The sequence below is a fragment of the Mytilus trossulus genome, chromosome 9 (assembly GCF_036588685.1).
Source record: "Mytilus trossulus isolate FHL-02 chromosome 9, PNRI_Mtr1.1.1.hap1, whole genome shotgun sequence".
Taxonomy (NCBI): Eukaryota; Metazoa; Mollusca; class Bivalvia; order Mytilida; family Mytilidae; genus Mytilus; species Mytilus trossulus.
Window position 1 is genome coordinate 42956471 of NC_086381.1, and position 24134 is coordinate 42980604.

A 24134-nucleotide genomic window follows, 5' to 3' on the forward strand; every position below is an offset into this window, starting at 1 on the left:
AATGTTCATTTAGAGCTTACTTAATATTCACTTTGATCCTTTGACAAAACTATAAAAAAAATTGAACCAACGATTTCCTCAGGAATACTTCATTGGTTTTATAGCTGCTTAACAAACACTTATTTTGATAATTTGAAAGCTTAATATTTCCTTAACAATACAACATCATTAAAACGTTTAGCTGATTATACATAGTTATCTCCCTGTAGTGTTAGTAACACCCTTAAATGAGTCAATTCGAAAAGTGTAGTATTATGATTTATGAAGTTATGATGTAAACGGTAACTCAACTGCTTGAGAAGAAAGTTTACTAGAGTTATGTTACCAGTAATCCCTCTACATCTCCGAATATAATAAGAAAATCAATTTATTCATAATATTTTAAGGAACAGTATTTTGGTTTTCGTACGTTGTTTACTTAATTTATCAACACATGTGAAACAAATCAAGAACCATATTTTCCATGGAGCTTGCATGATAATCCATGGTGTAAATGAAGTTATGAGGTTACTAGCAATGTTCACTTTTCTATAAATGAACTAAATCATTTTGTGTGTATTTTTATCCAAATAGATTTTGCTATTTTCCGATTTTACCTTTTTCTTAAACAATTAAATTATCAACTTTCAGACATACCACTTGTCACTACGACCAGAACAACGGTTAAGGGTAATAAAGGAGTTGATACAGTTCTACCTTGTTCTCATGATTCCAATCCAAAACCGAAAGATGTTTATTGGACAAAGAACGGTTTCAACATTTCTGCCTATATGTCGACGAAATATAATGGAAGTACCATTGAATTTCCTTCATTAGTTATTCATGATACTGAAAAGAGTGATTCCGGGACTTATATTTGTTCAGTGTCCAATAAATTAGGCATTGGATACAGTAAACCACTACAACTTCTAATAAGAGGTATGAAAATCTAACATGTTCTTATGTTCGCTTCTTTAATTCCTTCAATTAGAAATATTTGTAGTATAATTTTGTATCCTTAATGCAAACCTATTTGTTTCAATCAATATGTACTAAAAAAAGATTGTAAAGCAGACAAAACTGTAGAATCAAGTGTATCATGTGTGATTGAAACGTTTAAGACTTGTATACATATATTACATTTTTTTCAGATTTGTTTTAACCGGTAAAAACTCTATTAATGTGATTTTTTAGGGTTTGATGTACAATTAACGATGAATTATAACTTTTTTTAAACTCGGTGGCCAAGAATTTACATTTTCTTTTGATAAATAGAAGAGCTAGTACTTACGATACAAACAAGGGTAGCCAACATAACATGATGTCATTTTTGTCATTCAGAGTTTGAAGGACAACAAAAGTTAAGATAAGGACTAGAAACAAGGTGACCAAACATTTATAAATCTCTTACTTACATTGTAGCATAATAATAAACAATTTTACAATCTTCCATTGACAATATAGAATTATATTTATGTAGAAAGACATGGGGAACAATGACTTAATTCTGATGAATGAGTTGCACTGTCACTATTACCGACCATCAAAACTATCGGTATTAAACATTGGAAAAAGGTTATATGGGGACGAAGTCCCCAATTACGGTAGAAAAATCAATAATAAAAAAAAAAATCGGGAAAATTTCCCGATTTTTTCATTCTACTAATGAACTCAAAATCGTTAACTTTTTTTTTCAGATCTACTTCCTGTTCCGGTTTTCCCCGCATTTGCGCAGATATCTGTCTGGTTTGCATGAGACTTTGAAAAAAAATTTATTCTAGTAAAATATAAGATTGGATCTCAATACAAATTCAATTTTAATGATTGTTTAATATGAACAAAAACGTTACCTGAAGAAAGCGTTTCTTTTGTTTACATTATGACGTCATAACTTAAAGAACGTCACAGCTAATTCCCTAACGACAAAACCAAATCGGGAACGTTACGTACGGTATTTCGATTTCTTTTATCAACATGATTGAATTAAAAAAAATAATACATACAGACTTCGTCCCCATTCACAGGTTATGCCTGCCTCATATTATGGGGACGAAGTCCCCAATAACAGTAGAAAATTCAATAAAAAAAAAAAATCGGGAAAATTTCCCGAATTTTTCATTGTACTAATGAACTCAAAATCGTTCAAATTTTTGTTGTCGCCTGTTTTGAAATCCCGGACCTGCGCAGAAATCTACAATGTACTTCCTTTTCCGGTTTTGTTTGTATGAATCTTTGAGTAAAATATATATTTATCAGTCTAGTATAAATAGGAAGGAACGCAATACCTTTCATTTTTAATAATTCCTTGATATAAAAAAACGTTACCTGATGATAGCGTTGCTTTGTTTACATTGCATATGACGTCATAACTTAAATAACGTCACAACTAAAATCCCTAACAACAGAACCAAAATCGGAAACGTTACGATATTTCCGTTTCTTTTTTTTAACAAATATTTAAGTTACAAAAAAATAATTCATATAGACTTCGTCCCCATTTACAGGTAATGCCTGCCTCATATTAGTCATTATTCTATGAAAAGAATCCTACTAATAACAAGACCCATATTCAAAAGTTAACATATGAGTAATTGGTATTTAGAACTAATCGGTTTAATCAGTATACTCTTGATTGTTTTATACCTTATATCCATAACATTAACCTAAATTCATAAGGCTTATAACCACGAAGACCCATTGTTTTATCTGACAGATATATGACGGAAAATGCAGACTTTAAACTCATCCGTAATTAGCATCAGTCACACACTTAAGTCTATCGAGATTATATCCTTGCATTTCTCTTGAAGGTTGTATTGCAGCAATATCCGTCTTACCTTGTTTTGTGGTTAATGTTTTTACACAAATTCTAGTATGACGTGCATCTTTCGCTTTGTAGACAACATCGTGATAAAATTCTCCATATATCTATACTAAGGGCAAACTCATATACATAATAATGGCTGTTACAATATACTTCCCACGTAAATCCACATGTATTGGAACCTATTTGCAAACCATTTGCCGATTTAATTGTTTTAAAAATTGCAGTTAAAACAAAATAACTTTTATTCTTATTCGGATGCATAATAAAAAGAAGTAATACACAAGAGCTCGGAGAAATCAACAAAATAAAAATAAAAAAAATTCTGCGAAAGTCTTTTAATGTTTTTGACGCATTTAAGTCATTTTAAAACATGACGTCATACAACTGAAAACGCTACAGTTGAAAGTTTTCTGATACGTGTACCATCGAAATTCGTATAATAGTGTATTAAGATTTATTTGTAAGGTATGTTTTGTATTATTTTCTAATCTATTGCATTATTTGCATATTTACTGATTTCAGCAGGTCAATAAGGCGGCTCCTTAGTTACGAAATGTCAACTTTGGATTTGACGGTAGCTTATACTCCTGGTACCTTTGATAACTATTACGAGAAAAACATGTAAATTAAAAATGTCCAACAATCTATGGCTGCAATGAATTATTTCTTAAGTGAACATTGATCCAAACAAACGGAATTAATTGTGTTATAAGTTTGATTTTGCTCACTTCTTTTGCAATAACAAAATGAGGACCTTTGTATTTTTATTTCAAGAAGATGCTTATTTTGTGTTTATAGTCAAACTATAAATTACGCTATAATTCAGTTCCAGCTAAACAGACTTCACAAGCAGGAACAGTTGCTGGAATCCTTGTAACTATCGTGATTGTCGTGGGTGTCGTTGTTGTCGTTGTTGTTGGTATCATTTGGAGGCGGAGGTTTGTATTGTGTAATGTTGAACTAGTATTGTTGATTTTTTTCTATGCACTAAAACGTGTTGGTAATTAATAACCATTCTTTAACCAGGTCAGCTAGAAAGTCTGCGTAAAGAACAAAACGAATGACCTTTATCCGTTTCATTTGAAACCATTTAAGTCTGAGAACATTAAGTGGCATACTTAACAGTTCAAATTTCAATCCTGTAGAATTCAAAAATGTTCTTGTACAAAGTGGAACTCCAATTTGTACTAAGAAATTAGAATTCTGGTTACGTCAAATAAAACTCCATTAAAAACTAAAATTCTTATATCTGCTTTTAGAAATTTCGATAACCGAGATTTATAGTAAAGGACCATGGGTTGTACTAGATAAGTATTTATAAAGAAATGCATTATTATAAATTGTTTAACTTACAAATATAAATAGGTGTAAGTATCAGAAGAAGAAGAAAAAACACTTGTATCCTTCTCAAACAAAAGTCGTAACCATCAAAATTGCGACGCATAAACCAGTTAATGTAGACATTATATATAAGAAACAAAATGTTTAATATCTTGGTTTATTTTACAGAAAACAAAAACCCCGAGCAACACAAAGAAGCACAGCTAAAGTTTCAATGCACCGAGGTAAAACGTTAAAAGTAGTTTGATCGAAGAATTGAATTGAAACAACAAATTAAAAGAACAAACAACATTTTTTTTATTAGGAAAACTGGTTGAGCATTTATATAAACTGTACAAAACTATTATTTTTAAATTTAACTTACTAAGTACTTCAAGTCGTTTTGAACACAAGATAACAAATAAAATCGTTGTAAAATGCTTTTGAAATATTATGAGAAGTAAAACTACTTTCATCATGTTTATCATAAAAATGTTAAAATAACCGTAAATGGCAAGACAAATTATTTCAAGAAACTGACCACAAGTAAAATGCAAAATTCTGAAGATGAATTGAAAAAAATGCCTGATAATATTAATCATATGATGAAATCATTATCTTTCAATCAGTTTAATTAAAGTCTGGAGCTGGCATGTCAGTAAATTGCTAGTAGTATGCTGTCATCGATGTATTATTGTCATTTTGTTTATTTTCTTTGGTTACATCTTCTGACATCAGACTCGGACTTCTCTTGAACTGAATTTTAAATGTGCGTATTGCTATGCAATTATTTTTCTACATTGGCTAGAGGTATAGGGGGTTGAGATCTCATAAACATGTGTAACCCCGTCGCATTTTTGCGCCTGATAAATGCAGGAGCATTTAGCATTTGTTAGTCTTGTATTATTTTAATTTTAGTTTCTTGTGAACAATTTAAAAATAAGTATGGCGTTCATAATCACTGAACTAGTATATACTTGTTAGTTGTTTAGGGGCCAACTGAAGGACGCCGCCGCGTGCGGAATTTATCGCTTCATTGAAGAACTGTTGGTGACCTTCTGCTGTTGTTTTTCTATGGTCGGGTTGTTGTATCTTTGACACATTCCCCATTTCCATTTTCAATTTAATTGGAGGCACTTATTGCATGTGCTAGAACTGGTTTTCAACATACATCTTTATTTGAAAAAGATTGCATATTAAAGAGCAAATACATCTTTCTACACAAATAATCTTCAAATATTTTGTCCTCGAGCATTATGAATAGACATTATCCGTTGAAATGCGTACATGTTACCCTTCTGTAGCACCTGAGATCACCATTAGTTTTTGGTGGAGTTCGTGTTGCTTAGTCTTTAGTTTTCTACGTTGTGTCCCGTGTATTATTATTTGTCTGTTTGACCTTTTTATCCATGGCGTTGTCAGTTTATTCTAAATCTATGAGTTTTGACTGTCCCTCTGGTATCTTTCGTCCTTCTCTTTTGCAATTTATTTGGTATAGTTAATATTATAAATGACGTTATGAAACTGAAATCTAACAAAAACCTACAATGACATTTTTTATCTTAAAGGCAACCCATAATACTTACTGACACTCTTCATATGTTATTAAAGTGGTGTCTTGATTGACGATGAATTACACATAATTCATCATAAGAATATGAGTGTGAGCAATCATTATTGAACTTTGATTTGCATTGTGTATCTAAAACATATAATGAAATAAGATAATGATATATGATTTAAATGAAACACCTAGACACAAGATATCCCATTGTGAATTAAAGCAACAATCGTGGGATCTTTTACAATGAACAAAAGCCAAGCTGTTCAGCTAGTTAAAAGAATTGTTCCTTCATGAAAAAATGTAGTATTTATTGCCAGTGCCAATAAATATAAATATCAGAAATGTGAAGATGACCAAACTGTTTCATGGGTATAATCAGAAATTAAAGTACTTTAGTTTGTTCTGACAGAGACCATTTGTAATTTGCAATATTTTTTTTGATTTTCTACAATTTAACATTCTAGAACGAGGTGACAGTGCAATTGGACTGCACTTTAATAGTAGGCCGATGTCTTCTGTAGCAGCCGATGATCGTCATTCATCTACTAGACCCATAGTAGCAGTTGATGCTGAATACCATAATGTATCAGATGTAACTAGTACATGTATTAGGGTGGAGGACCTAAAAACGTATATTCAGAAAAGACAAAGACATGAAGAACTTAAAAAAGAATATAAGGTATTCCATAATGGTTTACTTATGTTCTCCTGTATATGCTTAGGAAATAATAAATCAAAGTTTTGGATCAAATAAACTTAGTTTAACATTGTAAATATTGACAGCAGCATTTTGTTTGATTCACACTGGACAATTGGTTTAGATTTGAATATTATCACATTGAAATGGTATCGAATCAGTTTGATGACTGTCTGTCATATCAGTATGGTCCCCCTAGTGGATATAGATTCTACCACTGCATCATGTGTGATACGATATTTATCAACTTGAACCATTTAAATTTTCAAATTTTAAACGGGAGTCAGGATTGGTGGTGGAATATGTTTCTCTGTTGATTTTTAGACAATATGCAGACAATCATTATTCTCCGAATAATATTCAAATGATCTGCAAAAAAGTTTGTTCGTTTTGAATGACGCCATCATGCATGGTCGTCTTTTAAATGACGTCACAATTGAATTTTTAGAAAAAAGGAAAAACATTTGACGGCGGTCTTGAATTTTAATCAATGGCAAACTGAGATCAAACGTTCACAAATTATTAAATAAAAATTAACAACATGTCTGGAAAAGTATAAATCAAGTTAGAGAAATAGATTCAGCATTCTCTATTTATTGTTAAAGTCTTATCACATTTTATATTTCATAAGAGCATACCGAACATAGCGGAACATCCTACTACTCATGCACAGACAAAGGATAATATGCCGAAAAACAGATTTAAAACAACATTTCCATGTAAGTAAAGCAAACTAAACACCAGTTTAACAACTGGATATCACCGTACGGCATTCAACATTTGGAAAACCCTTCCGAAACGTCATAATTTTAAGGCCCTATAATGACAAATTTAAACAATTCAAATGAGACAACTAAATGCATGGTGTATGTACAAGACAATGAACAAAAAACAAATATAATATCTAAAAATAATCTCTTAGAGGGTCTCGACTTTGGACAGTAACATACAGAATGTGGCATGGTTTAACATGTTTGCGTGTGCCCAGCTCTCCCTCTTTCTGGGGACAGTTGTGTAACGTCACAATATATGAACACACTATTAAAGTCAGTTAAAAAGAACTGAATTCATCAGAACGATATAAAGAAGAAAATCAAGTAACAAAAGGACAGATTGGACCACTAATGAATCATTGTCATTTTAATACAATTGATTATATTTGTTAGATATATGCTTCTATAGAATTCATTATCTTTTGTTCCTTGTTTTGAAAACTGTTTCTGTTTAATTTGCTATCGTAACATTAATTTTATCTTATCTTATCTTTATTTCACATGCAATTGTCACTGTGAAAATACTGTAACTGCAAGAAAACATATATAGGTATATTGTTTTAGAAACGTGTGTTTGTTCATATTTCCGAATATGCAGACCTTTGACTTTAAATCAAGGCCGTTGTAACATGGTCAAGAAGTCATGCAATACATTATGTTATCAAAATATGCTCCCACCAATACATAAGAAATCATTTAAACTGATAGTACTGGTTTATGTGATGATATCAACCAAACACTTACTGTTACGAATAACGAGTAAATACAGCTCCAGTACTTCGAGTAAATTGTACATTTTGTTTAATTTATAATTGATATAATAGTTGCATCTCGATGTGTTGTAGATGACCATACAAGAGTCATACTGAAATCCGACGGAGGATCCGATTATATTAACGCAAACTATATTGATGTAAGTAAGATATGACATAATTTAAATGGTAAAATATGCTTTTGAGAAGCTGATTGTCGTTTGATGATGTGGATCATAAGAATGTTTGGTTTTCGTTTTTTATATAGATTAGATCGTCGGTTTTTCCGTTTAAATGGTTTACATTAATAATTTTAGAGGCTCTTCGCAGCTTGCGGTTCGATGTGAGCCAATGCTCCGTGTTGAAGACCGTACTTTATAATTTGTGACTTGGACGAAGAGTTGTCTCATTGGCACTCACTACCACATCTTCCAATATCTTTATTGATTTTGGTTTTTTTTAATTTTTCGAGACAGAAAAGTCGCGTATATTGTTTAGATAAACTAAGATTCGTGTATTCAATTGAAATTGAAAATAGTTCTATTTATCTCTGTTTAATTATTTCTTTCATTTCAAAGTTAGCATATACATTTTAGATACGTTAATAAGATATATATGTCTTCTCTATAGGGGTTTGAAAAAGAAAGATGCTATATTGCGAGTCAAGGTAAATATTGTGTATTGTACACCGTTGATTACAGTGCTTATCATATGAATAAAGCTTTACAATTCAACTTAAATTTTATTCATGCATACATACAAATCAGAATAATCACTGAAATAAAAAAATTAGAAAATAAACACATTTCACATAATTATTTGTAAATAGAAAAAAACAAAAAATCAAAACGTAAATAACATCAAATCAGTACCAAATTCGTGATTACTTTTTTTTTTATCAAATTTCGAATCATGTGGACTTACAATGTGAATTGTTTAAGGTTTCATTGCGATTACTGAGAACTATTTGTTCGAAAAAAAAGAGTTCGTTGCTTCCAAAATTTTCGTTCAATCTAAGTTAGTGGAAACGGTAGTGTTAATTTTTTTTTGCTTCAGAACTTTTTTTGTTACCCTTTTGGATTCCTTATTGCATATACTGCTGTTTAATACTTGGTGTATATCATTCCATCAAGTATCCTTGCTGACGAACGTACTTTTATTTCTAAATAAAAGAAAATATGGGGTTAACAAAAATTATATCGAGCCGTTATAAGGTCAAACGACATTCTTTATAAGCTATATATAGTTGTCTATACAACAAGACAATCTATCAACAACCTTAAAGTTCTGATAGTTTGCAGTGTACATAATGTTGTTTTTTTAAATCATATCTCAAAAATAGAAAAATAATGTCTCGTTTGCAGGTCCAGTCAAAAACACAGTTGCAGATCATTGGAAAATGATATGGCAGGAAAATATTCATCAAATTGTCATGGTAACAAACTTGGTGGAAGGTATAAAGGTGCATAGTTTGTAGTTTTACGACAGAATATGTTGTTAGACTTAGAAGAAATGATCAAACAGGGCTTCCATATATATGCTAGTTTTACCCATATATGAAAGCCATGGATTATATAATAGATTAATCTCATTGACTAAGATCATAGGAAATCATCTTTGAAAAAAAGTCATATTCTCCTCGGAAAACATCACGAAAGGTTAAACTACGATTTGGAACAGCGTCGGGGTATCGACATTTCAATTTGGCAATGCAACGTCAACGACGTAGGTTTGTGACGTCACGTAGATTCCCATAATTTTCTTCTTGCTTTCGGTGTTTATTGTCTATCCTCCTTTTTTTTGGTAAACTTCATCGTATAGTATAACTGATGAACAACAGCATCTGTAAAAGCAGAGAATAAGAATTATAATTCAAATATTAATAGTTTAAAATTCATTGTATCTAAATAAACAAACCAATACAAAACAAAAACAAAACAAACAAACAGAGACAGACATTAAACAATACAAACATGTATCATTGAAAAGTAAAACCAGATGATTTATTTAGTTAATAAAAACAGGGAGCAGTTTTTAAGGTTTCTTGATCAAATGAATAAGGATAAAAGTCGTTTAATGTAACAATTGTTGACTTTTGATTTCAGTTGATACTGTGTTATTAACCCCACAATTGTTATATTCACCGATGTTAAATGTCATATCACAAACTCATTAAAAGTCAATAATTGTATTATATATGTATGCATGAGTAGCTCTTTTTCTGTTTAGATATAACTTATATAACCATATGTTACCATTTACCATATGTTTCCTTTTTCCTCGTGATAGACTAAATGTGAACAATACTGGCCTTGTGGTGGTAAACAAATGGTCCATGGAAATCTGATCATCCGTCTTACTGCTGAAAAGGAAAGAACAGCATATGTCACAAGAGAAATAACAATTGAAGACAAAAAGGTATTTCATTGAATGCTATTGGCATGAAGTATAAAAAAGAAGATGTGGTATGATTGCCAATGAGACAACTATCCACAAAAGACCAAAATGACACAAACATTAACAATTAAAGGTCACCGTACGGCCTTCAACAATGAGCATAGCCCATACCGCATATAGTCAGCTATAAAAGGCCCCGATAAGACAATGTAAAACAATTCAAACAAGAAAACTAACGGCCTTATTTATTTAAAAAAAAATGAACGAAAAACAAATATGTAACACATAAACAAACAACAACCACTGAATTACAGGCTCCTGTCTTGGGACAGGCACATACATAAATAATGTGGCGGGGTTAAACATGTTAGCGGGATCCAAACCCTCCTCCTAACCTGGGACAGTGGTATAACAGTACAACATAAGAACGAACTATAAAAATCAAGGCATGGTTGGATATTTTCTGTCAACCTTGCAAAAAGATAAATACGCAAGATACTTGAAATATAGGATTGAAGACAAGCATATGATAAGCTGTTTAATTAAGAAGGTAGCTTTAGTTAAATTTATATGTTAAGTTAACAGCTCGTTTTAGAGACTATGCAAAGGTAACAAGGAAACAGACCAGTAACAACTGTTGCCGGAATTTTTTTCTGCGCGAGTATCCAAATGAAGGTGCGAGGCAAAAGGACGATTAATAAAATGTGTCCATTTATCAACAATGATCAACTAACAAGTGTACGTGTATTAACTACAAAGCGCTCGTATAAAACCTGATAAGAGAAAAAACGTTCAATCATACTGTCTCGTTTCTATTGAAAATTAACGAATAGCATTGTCCAGTGATAGAATAAACATACATTGATAATAGTATAAGTTATTGGCGTGAAATTCCTACTGAAATAGCAACTGTGTAACAGTCCAAGAGATGAATTAACAGAGCACGGGCATGAAACAACGTAGCTTTGTTTCGTGTGCAATTTAGTCAAGACTCCATTCTAGATATATCTGTTCCTTTAAAAAGTTTACACATACAATTCACCTGTTATTCATCTCAAGCTAAGGTGTTAAATTGAAGTTCACATGAATATGGTGTCAATGAGGTCGAATTATTCACTTGCAAGCGAATAATTCATAATTAATGTTTTTTGTTAATTTTGTAAAAAATGGAACCTAAAGCGGATTATTATTTCACAATTTGATTTTCAGTAATTATTGAGCAAAACAAATAATACATTTAATGTTTTATAAATCTCGTATACGTAGCTAGTGCCCCTTTAATATGAACTCGCTGAAAAGAGAATTGAAAGAATTTTTAGAAAATCTAAAGGTGGTATTAAATCTCCTAGACTAACAAAAATAACATAGATAGCGAGACTAAAAAGGCAGATCAAACACAAAATGAATGTTATAAAATCTAACAACGGTTACTGCATAACATATAAAGCCGATGCTGTAAAGTGGAAATGCATTTATAATAATGCGAAAACACATATGTGTATACCCTTTTGATATTTGTTAGAGTGGCAAAAAACGTTATGTGACGCAGTACCATTTCACAGCTTGGCCAGATCATGGAACTCCAGATCCACTGTATCTTGTACTGTTTCACAGACATGTGATGTCTGATTCTAAAGCTGGACATGCAGGACCTCTGTTAGTTCATTGCAGGTAAAATGTTATTTCGAAAAATGTTAAATCATGCAAATGCGCATTGATTTTTTTTCGTATACATAATTACTTTTGCAAAATAAAAATAAATGATTAATCCTAGCCTATACATTCACATTGTCTTAATAAGAAAATGTCTGCACTAAGTCAGTAATACACTGTAATATGACAGTTGTTTTCCATTCGTTTGATGTGTTTACACTTTTGATGTATGCATTTGACAAAGGGCCTTTCAGTTTTTAATGTTCATCAGAATTCGTTATTATTTATGTTATTTTTCCATTTTTTAAATTACTGTTAAGCTAAATTATAGTATGCAGTTGCACTTTTTGAATCTAAGGCATATCAACCTTAACAGACACGCATAACGGTCATCCTTGCATTTTAAGCATACACAATAATTCAATTGGTTAAAGCATATACTCTCTCAATTCATATTGTAAAAAAATCAAAATATTCATGTATATTTGCAGCCAATGAGCATGATGAGTCCTTATTGTTGACCAATTTAAATTTGCATTTTTCTTGTAAATAATTTTATCTTTATTTTTTGTATTAAAAAAGTGTAGTATTTAATCCTCTACTAAATATTTGGTATGTTTGATTTTTTTCAGTGCTGGTATTGGGAGAACAGGAACTTACATTGCTCTTGACGCTCTGTTGGAGGAAGGACGTACTACAGGATTTGTTGATATTTTCAAATTTTTGAAGAAAATGAGATACAGTCGAATGAATATGATCCAAACCTCTGTAAGAAATAATATATTTCAAACTATGTAGTACGTTTACAATATTGTTTCGCACCACAGTCGGTAGAGAAGAAGTGAAAGTTGTCACACTTCTTAGTCGAAAATAAACTGACTGCGCCATGACTCAAAAATAAAAACGACAAACAGACACACAACAGTTCACAAAACACAAGTAAAGACTGATCAACACGAACCCACTACAAACTGGTTGTAAGTAGATCCTGCTCAACAGGTAACCCCGGTCATGTCAATAAATAAAATACATTGACAAATGAAACAAGGTAATTAGACATCACACAGTACCTGTATAGAATGTTATTGTATGGTACAAACATACAAGTATCTGTCCATAATACTAAGAATTACTTTATCATAGTTTTTAATTTTTTACGTGAACAAAAGGCTCTGTCCTTATATGGTAATAGTTCTATTATATTATTTTGTAGCTACGATTTGATTGTTTGAAGCGTTTTGTTTATAAATTGTATATTACATATTTTCGAGATAGGTTTTTTATATTTAAAAACGGGTGATTTTTTCCGGTTTTCGGATCATAACTCAAAAATGCTTTGAACAGTTTCATGAAACTCGAATGAATGATTTATATCTATTGACAAAACCTTCTTTTCAAATTTTATAAATTTTAGATTTTACATTTCTTAGTTATGGTTTTATTTTCATGTAAAGTGTGATTTGCCAGTTTTCGGGTAATAACTCAAAAAAGCTTTGAGCAAGTTTATGATTGTTTGTTGACTGGTTAACACCTATCAAACAACCTCCCTTTAGTTTGTTTCATGCTGGAACTCCTTGTTCTCATTGATGAAGGTCATATTATTGTTTAAAATTACCTAAGTAAACTTCATGTCAGCTTAGGAGGGTAGTTATCGCATTAGAAATCATACCACATCTCCTTATTTTTTAATTGAAATTGACATATTGGATCTAATATACATTTCTTAATATAACTTTCATGATCTCAAATAAAAGCATATTTAGTAAATAATTTGCAGGTTTGCTCTCAATAAAAGAAGGACAAATGTTAGAATACTACAATATATATGTTAGAAGAAATAGTTGTTTTTCCTTAAAGAGTAATGTCTCATCTACATCTTAATAGATTGAATCTCGACATACATATATCTTTATTTTATTTTTAATTCAACTTACCTTAAAGGTGATCTGATCGTTTCTTCTTTGAAATTAGAATCTAATCACATAATGTTTTCCTCTTTATGTTTTGCTATAACAGAATCAGTACGTGTGTTTGCACTATGCCCTACTTGAGGCTTTCACTATGAAAGATACAAAGATTCGTAAAGACGAGTTCAGTCAAGTATGGCAGAGTATACGGACTGATCAAAAAGCACTCAATCATCAAAGGCTTAACAAAGAATTTAAGGTACACAATCAGCAATTTGAAAATTTACATTTTATATGACATGTATCTGGATGCATAATCAGGTATGTAATTTAAAAGACATATTTCGTATACAACAACGAAACAACACCTGAAGGATGAAAATGCAATAGAATGACAACACAAAGACTGTTAAACTTGCCAAATCAAAACTTCTGACTCGTTTCGTTGTTAAGGTTATGTTAGGTATTGTAGGTGTTTAAGTACCTTTTAAAATCAAGGTTCCTAATCAGATTTGGTTTAAGCATGTTAAATGAATGAAGTTAATATTTTTTTATGTTTTTGTCCTACACGTTACTGTTACTTTCAATAAGTAATCACATACATCATAATGACAAACCTGAAGAGGTTAACGTTAAACCTTCGCAATAGTTATCAAAGGTACCAGGTTTATAATTTAGTACGCCAGATGCACGTTTGGTCTACATTAGACTCACCAGACATTGACGCTCATATCAAAATATCTATAAAGCTTACCGAGTACAAAGTTGAAGAGCATTGAGGATCCCAAATTTAAAAAAAGTGGTGTCATTTACGGTTAAAGTAAACTATGCCTGGGATAAGACAATCCTCAATGTTTTCGGAAAATTCAAATAAACGACACTGAAGTGATAGATAATTCTGTGACTGATCTACAATATTACTTAATATATATTTGAATGCTTCTATTTGTAAATTATTTGGGGTGTAAACGCGTCGATCGAAGTACATTTTGTGTGAAGAGCTATGATTTTGAAAAGACGATTGCTATCAAGTTTTTCTTATATTTACTTGTGCACTTGATGGAGGAAACGTGTGTCATCATGTATGTACCAAATCATGCAATTAGTTTCAATATAAACAATTACGCGAGATTGCTGTAAGCCAATCAAAGTAACGCATAATAATGAAACATACATCTAATGTAGGTATTCATAAATATAATATTTATATATAAACAACAGTAAATTCGGCATGAAAAATGGATGACAGTTCGAAAAATCGGGATTTTTACAGTTATTCTTATTATTTAAACTTGTTTATGAGATTGTTAATTTCAATTTCATGAACATCTATTCAAATCAATTATGTGACGTGTTTGAATTAAACGTTATTCAGGAACTCGAACAACATGTAGGAGAAACAAAAGGTTTGTCACCCTCAGTAAGTATTACTATCTCCTCCTATGATTTTGTAATCTTAAATCATCTTTTATAAGAAATCATTTGATTGTAATTAAATTGCACTGTCCATTGTGACGAGAGGTATTGGTTTACAGTTATGAGTTTTTTGCATGTTTAGATGAACTTATTAGTAAATGTATTATTTTTCTTGCATGTATCTTTTCAATAATTTCACTATTTTGTCATAATGTCTTTTTTTGTTCATGCTTTATATTCATACTCAATACGTTCTTCCGTAATAATGTTTTGACGAATATGCTTTATGCTTTCGTGGTTTGTTTAAGATACGTAACATGAAAGAGATGACTTTATTGTGTATGCTTAGTTAGTACATCATTGGTACATTGCATGTGATGATATGACGTTTAGACGAATGAGATGTGCTATGTTTACTTTGCTTTCCATGACAACAAATTTAAAGCATGGTTAATTTTGATACAGCAATTGTCAGTTTTAAATCATAATAGTTATTAACAAAATAATTGGCATTTCAATTGTATATACTCTTCTTTGCTTTTATAATATTCTTTCCTTAAGAATTATCTTATCTGATTGAAGTATTGTTTGTATGTAGAAAATCATTAATTATTACATATAACATAGATAACATTCCAGATTATCATTAACATCACACTCCTTTAAAGCGTTCTATTCTCAGACCTCAAACTTAATTCGTGTGGATATTTCAGGGGCTCTATGACTGAAATATTTCAACTGAGTTTCTTCCGTGTTTCATAAAAATTATATGGAATTGTAAAGACCGCTAGATTTAATGTGCATTGCATAATATCTTAGGAATAATTATCTCTTAACACTTTACTGTGGTTGTGAATTTAAGCGGCATAATATTTAACCATGTCAAATGAAAACGAGTCACTTTAATTTGATATGTATGCTGCTTTTCTGGTTGCTTTCTATTTAAACGTTCTTTCTTATCTCTAGTTCATATACTGAATTCTCTATTTAGCATACAAATATCTAAGATGACTTTGATCTTTAATCTAGATTCAATTCCGTTATTAAGGCTTTCTGTTATGTGGTTTCCAAACATGTTATTTTGTAGATTGTCTTAAATTTGACTAATGACGGTTACTTAATTGTAACTTAGAAACATAAATAAAATAATAAACAGATAGTTCGTAAAAATTCCAATCAAATATTTTTACTGCAGATGTTAAATGCGACGAAGGATGATCAGAATCAAAACCAATATAATGCTGCAATGAGTACAACAAACTTAGCCAAAAACAGAAACAAAGATGTTCTACCCAGTAAGTTATCATGTCCTTTTTTTTTAATCGGTTGAGGAGAGAGACGAGATATATTCACAGTTTTAATTTTGTGTATTTCAAACTATAAAAAAACATTAAATTTGGAACAAAATGTTCTTTTCAAATAATACCATCAGTTTCTGATTGTAGACCAAATGATTAAAAACATGTGACTTTATAATTGTGACAAGTTTATGTTTGATGGTCTAAATTAGAATATTTACCGGATTTGTTATCTCATAAGCAACACGACAGGTGCCACATGTGGAGCAGGATTTGCCTATCCTTCCGGAGCACCTGAGACCACCCCTAGTTTTTGGTGGGGTTCGTGTTGTTTATTCTTTAGTTTTCTATGTTGTGTCATGTGTACTATTGTTTGTCTCTGTGTCCTTCGTGTTTAGCCATGGCGTTGGTGGTTGTTTTTTTTTTCGATTTAAGGGTTTGCCCGTCCTACTGGTATCTTTCGTCCCTCTCTTTTGCAAATAATTAGATTCATTGGAATACGTAAATTGGGATAATAAACACGTTTGTTTATTTTTTTTTAATTTCTGTAAATCTTACTAGATTCATTCTTTTCCATACCAGTTGATACATTTTATTCATTTAATGTTCGATCTAAGTTACTTAATGATCAACTTTGATAGTGACGTCATATTTTCATGTTTTACCCATAAATTCCTGTTATGACGCCATGAGAACGACAACCACGTCACATAGCATGAATACATTTTTCTGCAAGTCTTTCAAAGAGAAGGATGACGCTGGTGTAGATCTGCATGTCGTTTAAAGATCATTAGAGGAACAGATTCCACTCATACATCGTGCAATACTATTATTTATCAACTCTCGACAGTTAAATTTTAAATGTTTAAAACGCTCGGCAAGCCAATCTCAATTTGACGAATATATAACACTGGATGCAGTGATCAAATCTGTATATATATCTAGCATAAAACATGTATGTCGCAAATAAAAAAAACGTTTATCAATGTCATCAATTGCATTATACTCTTAAAGATGTTCGCTTGTCATGTTTTGGATTTTTTGTCAGTTCTGGTTTTGGGAATACTTTGGTTTTATCCATTTGAATGCCTAAAAAAAAATACCAATTGACTCCAATTTTATTTTTAGATCTTTTACATGTATATTTGTAAGCTATATCCAAATTCAAGAGAGAATATTTTCCCGATAGAATTTCAATGGCTAATAGCTTGAAAACAAACACATTGACCTATATTTATTTAATTTTTTGTCTGCTTTTTTGGTTCCTTTATTAATCCCTATCAATATATACTAGTGATATGAAAAGCTTGTTATTTTGAAACAGAGTAGAGAACTTCCTTAAGGTATAAGAAATGCTATAGGTAACATATTTTGTGATTTTTAGTGGACGATAAACGGGTTTATCTTGTATCCTATGGGAAAGGAAGATCAGATTATATCAATGCAGTTCAAGTACCTGTAAGTTTAAAAAATTTCAGATTGTTCAGTAGTCTGGCGTATAAAGTTGTAATCCTGGTACTTTTGATAACTATATATTCAGTTATTCTTTAGCGTTCAAATATCTGACAGTCTAAACCCGTCAAAAAACTGCTTTCTTTAAATATCTAATTTTCTGTTTAAAGATAATTTAACATATCAACAAAAAGATAGTTTATATATAGTCAGATATTCGAACGGTGGTACAAACATTGTACAGTGACTTGTAGGATCAATACCAAAATATAAAATGCAGAAAACAGACAAAAATATTCTTGATTTGACGGTATTGTATACATAAACCGTTTTGTAAAAAAAAAGATTAGGTATGCGGGTTTTGATTATTGTGTCGATTGTGGATTATTATACAGTGGAATCACGAAAACACTGTGACAGAAAACGGGGAATATTATATATGTAGCATGGCATTTATTTTTAGATAACCATGCTAATTTACAACCGTTAACCATGCTAATTTACAACCGTTAACCATGCTAAGTATCCACATTCAGCGGATTGATAAACATGTTCAGAACTTACAAGGCTTTGTTTGATACACAATGTTTCGTTTTATTTATTTGTCATAAAAGATAAGTGCAACTCAAGTATTGTCAACCAATTAATATGCATCACAGCAAAATATTAGTATTTATTTAAACGTGTTATATTTATTTATGATCAAATGTTACAATTCTGTATTCCAGTCTTACACCAAGTTTGTTGGATACATTACCACACAGCTACCATTACCGGATACTAAGTTAGATTTCTGGACAATGATACGAGATCACAGCTCTTCAACTATTGTACTGATTATTAACAAGGCAAACGAAGTAAGGACTGAATTTTGTACTAACAGTGAATTTGGAGCAGTGATTCTCAAATGAGGCATACAGTCGTATACTTATTTTGGCATTGCTATTCAAATTTTGTATAGATAGTATAGTTCGTGCATTTATTAGTTTTTAGGAATGATAATGAAATTGACAGTGCCACTTTTTTTTGCCCCACCAACGATAGTAGTAGGGCATTGTGTGTTCTGGTCTTTGGGTCCGTTCGTTCGTCCGTATGTTCGTTCCTCTGTTCCGCTACAGGTTAAACATTTTGGTCAAAGTAGTTTTTAATGAAGTTGAAGTCCAATCAACTTTAAACTTAGTAAACATGCTCCCCATGATATGCCAAATTAGAGTTTTGACCCCTATGTCATTGTCCATTGAACATAGAAAATAATAGTGCATTTTTCAGGTTAAAGTTGTTGGTCAAGGTATTTTTTTATGAAGTTGAAGTCCAATCAACTTGTAACTAAGTATACATACTTCCACGGTCTACTGAACAGAGAAAATGATAGTGTGAGTTGGGCATCCATGAACTGTGAACACATTATTGTTCTACATTGTACTCAGGTAGTTGAAGTAAAAATATGCAAACAAATATTGTAAAGTTGTCATCACATTTGTGTCAACTTAAGTCTATGTCATATATCAATCTTTATCTATGTCTTTGAATGGTTCTTATAAGACCAATAATATCACTTGTTCATTCTTATCATATTTAAGGCTGACTTTGTGTACTCACAATCGGGTGATGATTTGACTATTGGTCCATTCGGTATAAAGATATCCGCACGACAAAAAGGCGAAAATGACATCACAAAGATAACCATGGTTCTCTCTAGAAAGGTAAGATATGCTATTTTTTATACTGCATACAAACCTATAAATGGTCACGACATCGAAAAGAAACTGAAAATATTATTCGAAAAATGATGAATGTATTTCCCAATGCATAGCTTTAATTCCTTTAGCGAATTTTGCTATTGATTAGTCCTTTTTGATTTAATAGCTCTTTAACGTTTGCATTATTTTTTGGAATTTTAAATTCTTTTGGCTATAAACATAAAAATAATGTAACAATAGTTTAAAAACGCATCTGTACAAACGCGTACTGTAAATCTTTTATCAAAACGTACATTTACAAACTGACAAACCAAATGTTTCAACAAATACTCGCTTTTGTCTGTCTTGTAATTAATAAAACCTTTATGTTTATGTTTTGTTGTACACGACATGTTGCTTGAATGACATTCTTTTTGTTCGCTTGTGGTCAAAAGGAGAGGAACACACATAACTCACAATTATGAGCATAAAACAAAAAAGAGCAAAACGAAAATATATCATAAATTCAAATGTTATTTTTTTTTATAGGATGACAAGCCGAGACAAGTAGTATTGTTTCAAGCCATCTGTAATAGTACACCTGACCCTGCTGTACTCGGTAAACTTGCTGACCTTATTTCAACACGTGCAACTATATCAAATGATCCGATTACAGTTGTAAGCAGGTATAAAAGAATGCATCTTATTCGTCTGTAACATGAAAATGTTTTTCTTTTACGGTTAAATGTTAGACATATCAAAAGGATAATAAATGAAAAGTAAAGAATAAAATAATTGGAAAGAATAACATCATTTGCCTCAATGGTGAAGGTGAAAATGATGAATGTAATGTTTTGCTGTAAATTGGAATATTAAACTCCTATGTCATTATATTCAGACGATACGTATCTCGGAAAAAAAATGCCAAAAATAATTCTTAGACTAGTAAGTGAAAAGAGTGGATGTGAAAACTATCATCGGTTGCTGTTTTTTTTACCTCAATGATATCATTTATGTTTTACCGTTAACTTATAGGGCAAAATTGTTGTTGTCGCCCTTCTAACTTCCGTACAGCTGCCAATGTACTGACACTATGTTTTACATACGGGAAGGCCTGTACTAAGCGCAGACAGTTCTTGTCTCTTCGTTTCATGTGTTTGAACTTTTTATCTTGTCAGGACATAAGGTATTCGGTTTCGAATGTCTTATTTGATGTAATTCTCTATTTCTTATCTAATGGTATTGCTATTTTGTTAACACAGTGACGGCGCCAAGAATTGTGGATTGTTTTGTGTTCTCACTAATGCTGTCTCCAGTATGCAGATTGACAACAATGCAGACATCTTCCAACTTGTTAGACTTCTACAACTGAGACGTCCCGAGTTTTTCACAGACTTTGTAAGTACAAACATTTAAATACACACTTATTTACTGACTCTGACTGACAGACATTTCATTGATGAATCATAGATGTATTTTTCTTTCAAACGTGTTATTCCGATTAACATACTTTGAACAATTCATATTTTTCTTTCTTTTGGAGCATCAATATTTAATAAGAAGGTGTGGTATAATTACAAGTAAGACAATTTTCAACATCGTCAAAATGATCCTTATTTAAGCAACTCTCGGTCACTGCACTGTCTTTGAAATAAGCAACTCCAATGTCGCAGTGTCAGCTATGACAGGCCCCAAATGGCAATATGTGCAACAACTTAAGCGAAATAAACCAGCGGCCTGATTTATCATAAACAGTAAACCTAATTTGAACAGATATATATGAGCGAACACCACTGCATTGTAGATTTCTCACTTGGAACCGACACATATACTAGAATGTGTAGACTTCTACTACATTTAATTTGCTAATTAAATGAAACAATACCATGATATCAACGGGCGAAAGAGAAGAAAACTCCAGTCGTCTGAAAACTAAATACTTTGTTAAAACAACACAGAAAACATGAGACGAATTTAGGTATTCTTACAGTGCTTGGTCAACTAGTAAACGTGTTTCTCATCTCGAATCGCGATATTCTGTCAAACAGATATTCGACGTTTACGAAATATTTATATTACGCATTATCATTTTTCTTTCATTATGAATAAATCGTTTTGTTTTTGCAGGAGGAATACAAAAGATGTTATGAAGCTTTGCAAGTTCACCTGGAGTCTGCAAATGTGTATGCTAATTTCTAGTCTAGCACAAATGCATGTAAAACAGAGAAAAAAACGAAGTGTATTGTGTCAGAGATTATCAATTGTCTATTTGTAAATATTGCTGCATACACTCTGCACATGTTGTGAAGTGATGCGCGTTGTATTGTGATATATTGTGTATTGACATTTTCCTCTATGTGAATGGAGCTGTGCCTTGCTCGGCAGAACTAAGTTATCAGATTACAAATAACAGTTGTTTTACTACAGCCAAATGGCAAACTGTTGAACGTTGATACTCGATGTTTTATTTTTTTGTAGTTGTATTGGTATTTTGTTAAGCAATTTCATATTATTTGTCAAAATTGATCGTATTATATGCAGCAACAACAATGTTTAAATAAATGAAAGAGAGTCAAATCAAGTATTAAGCTAATGACATCATCAACCATTTATCTTAAATTATTTAAGTCTTTTAATAAAAATCGTTAGTCCTTATTGCTTCATTTAGACATTTTCAAATAAAATGTATTAACATTGTTGATGTACCAGTTTTTACACAGAACAAAATTGCAATGTTTATGTAAATATCTATTAAGATCTGAATTTTACGATACATTACCTTTGATTTCGCTTAGAATTATTGCTATACAATGATTGGTTAAATTTTTTCATTTTCAAATAGTATTTACTTAAATCAAGTACGCCAGTCCAACAATTATTTGCTTGATTTCAATGGACAAGAGTATCAGCTAAGCACACATACTTTTTATGCCCCACCTACGATAGTAGATGGGCATTATGTTTTCTGGTATGTGCGTCCGTTCGTCCGTCCGTTCGTTTGTACGTTCGTCCGTCCGTTCGTCCGTCTGTCCCGCTTCAGGTAAAGTTTTTGGTCAAGGTAGTTTTTGATGAAGCTGAAGTCCAATCAATTTGAAACTTAGTACACATGCTCCTTATGACATGATCTTTTTAATTGTATAGCCAAATTAAACGTTTGATCCCCATTTCACGGTCCACTGAACACAGAAAATGAAAGTGCAAGTTTCAGGTTAAAGTTTTTGGTCAAGTTAGTTTTTGATGAAGCTGAAGTCCAATCAACTTGAAACTTAGTACACATGTTCCCTATGATATGATCTTTCTAATTTTAATACCTTATTATATTTTTTACCCATTTTCACGGTCCATTGAACATGGCCATGGAAAATGATAGTGCAAGTGGGGCATCCGTGTACTTTGGACACATTCTTGTTTATAATGTCTTTGAACATTTTACCAAATTAAATCCAAGTAACTTATATTTCCTTATATACAGTACAAGTACTGTGATATTTCTAAGAATATGTTTATAAGAGGATAGGCAATTTCAGTCTTCACATATTCAAACGTTTAACATATTTAAAGTAACGTTAAATGTAGTTAGATTTTATTTTCATTTATTCAAACAGTACATTTTCTCAATTTATTTATCGTTAGTTTTTGTGCAGTGGACATATAACCAGATACACATTCAAATATATATTTTGACTTACATCAGTTATCGACAAATTCCAAAGATCGGTTTAATCAATAAGAAAAACATGCTTTTCCTACAGATGAGTGGGAATGTGTTTATTTTTCTTTACATGATACATATTAACTGGCAATTAAATCCTGTATTATTGAATTGTGGCAAAATAAAGTATTTTCATTTTATAAATTTTCCCTATTTTAGCAACAATATACCAACTTAACCTGCATATAAAATATACATTTCCTGATTCATTCGGTATTCAAGAGCTTGCAACTGCTACTTAGTGTTACTAAGTGTCTGAGCAGAAAAATTGAGCAGCCGTGGTTTTGTCAAAGAAGGTCTAGTATGTTTTTCGTAAATAGCCCTTTTTTATAAATATTCCATTTCAAATTCATAAGTAATCTCTGATGGTCTTGAAATATAGATCTTAGTTAGATGTTGATTATCATATCTTTCACGTGTTATGATGTTATATCTATGACAGTCATCTATTCGTATTTGTATATTTTCATCCTCAAGTGTTCAGTCTTTTTGTTTGGTAATATCTTTTTAGTGATGTTTCATTTTTATGGTTAATTTTTTTTTTTTTTTTTTTTTTTTTTTTTTGGCATAATCAAACTAAAAGCAATTATGCCAAATATTCCCAAATAAAAATATTTAATTTGATTATAAGATTTGTGTTTAAACGCCATTTTGTTTTTCTATGCTAAAATAGTTACTTGTTTTATTGGGATTTAGATTATACCACAA

At 31.3% G+C, this 24134-nt stretch overlaps 1 protein-coding gene across 2 annotated transcripts in view; it reads left to right on the forward strand.

The window, feature by feature from the left end:
- LOC134682957 (receptor-type tyrosine-protein phosphatase alpha-like) overlaps positions 1 to 22726 on the forward strand; it is a 70013-nt gene extending 47287 nt beyond the window's left edge. Inside the window, exons 7-24 of one of the 2 annotated variants that reach the window (XM_063541903.1) lie at positions 631 to 918; positions 6155 to 6369; positions 7019 to 7106; positions 8006 to 8073; positions 8543 to 8579; positions 9277 to 9374; positions 10202 to 10330; positions 11832 to 11980; positions 12595 to 12730; positions 13979 to 14128; positions 15245 to 15289; positions 16481 to 16580; positions 17968 to 18041; positions 18764 to 18892; positions 19616 to 19738; positions 20264 to 20400; positions 20977 to 21112; positions 21842 to 22725. In XM_063541903.1, the coding sequence (XP_063397973.1) occupies positions 631 to 918; positions 6155 to 6369; positions 7019 to 7106; positions 8006 to 8073; positions 8543 to 8579; positions 9277 to 9374; positions 10202 to 10330; positions 11832 to 11980; positions 12595 to 12730; positions 13979 to 14128; positions 15245 to 15289; positions 16481 to 16580; positions 17968 to 18041; positions 18764 to 18892; positions 19616 to 19738; positions 20264 to 20400; positions 20977 to 21112; positions 21842 to 21913 (2174 nt within the window). In that variant the 3' untranslated portion in view covers positions 21914 to 22725. Of the gene's footprint in view, positions 1 to 630; positions 919 to 6154; positions 6370 to 7018; positions 7107 to 8005; positions 8074 to 8542; positions 8580 to 9276; positions 9375 to 10201; positions 10331 to 11831; positions 11981 to 12594; positions 12731 to 13978; positions 14129 to 15244; positions 15290 to 16480; positions 16581 to 17967; positions 18042 to 18763; positions 18893 to 19615; positions 19739 to 20263; positions 20401 to 20976; positions 21113 to 21841 lie in introns of both variants that reach the window. The other variant, XM_063541904.1, reaches the window with a different exon arrangement.
- The last annotated feature ends 1408 nt before the right edge of the window (positions 22727 to 24134 follow it).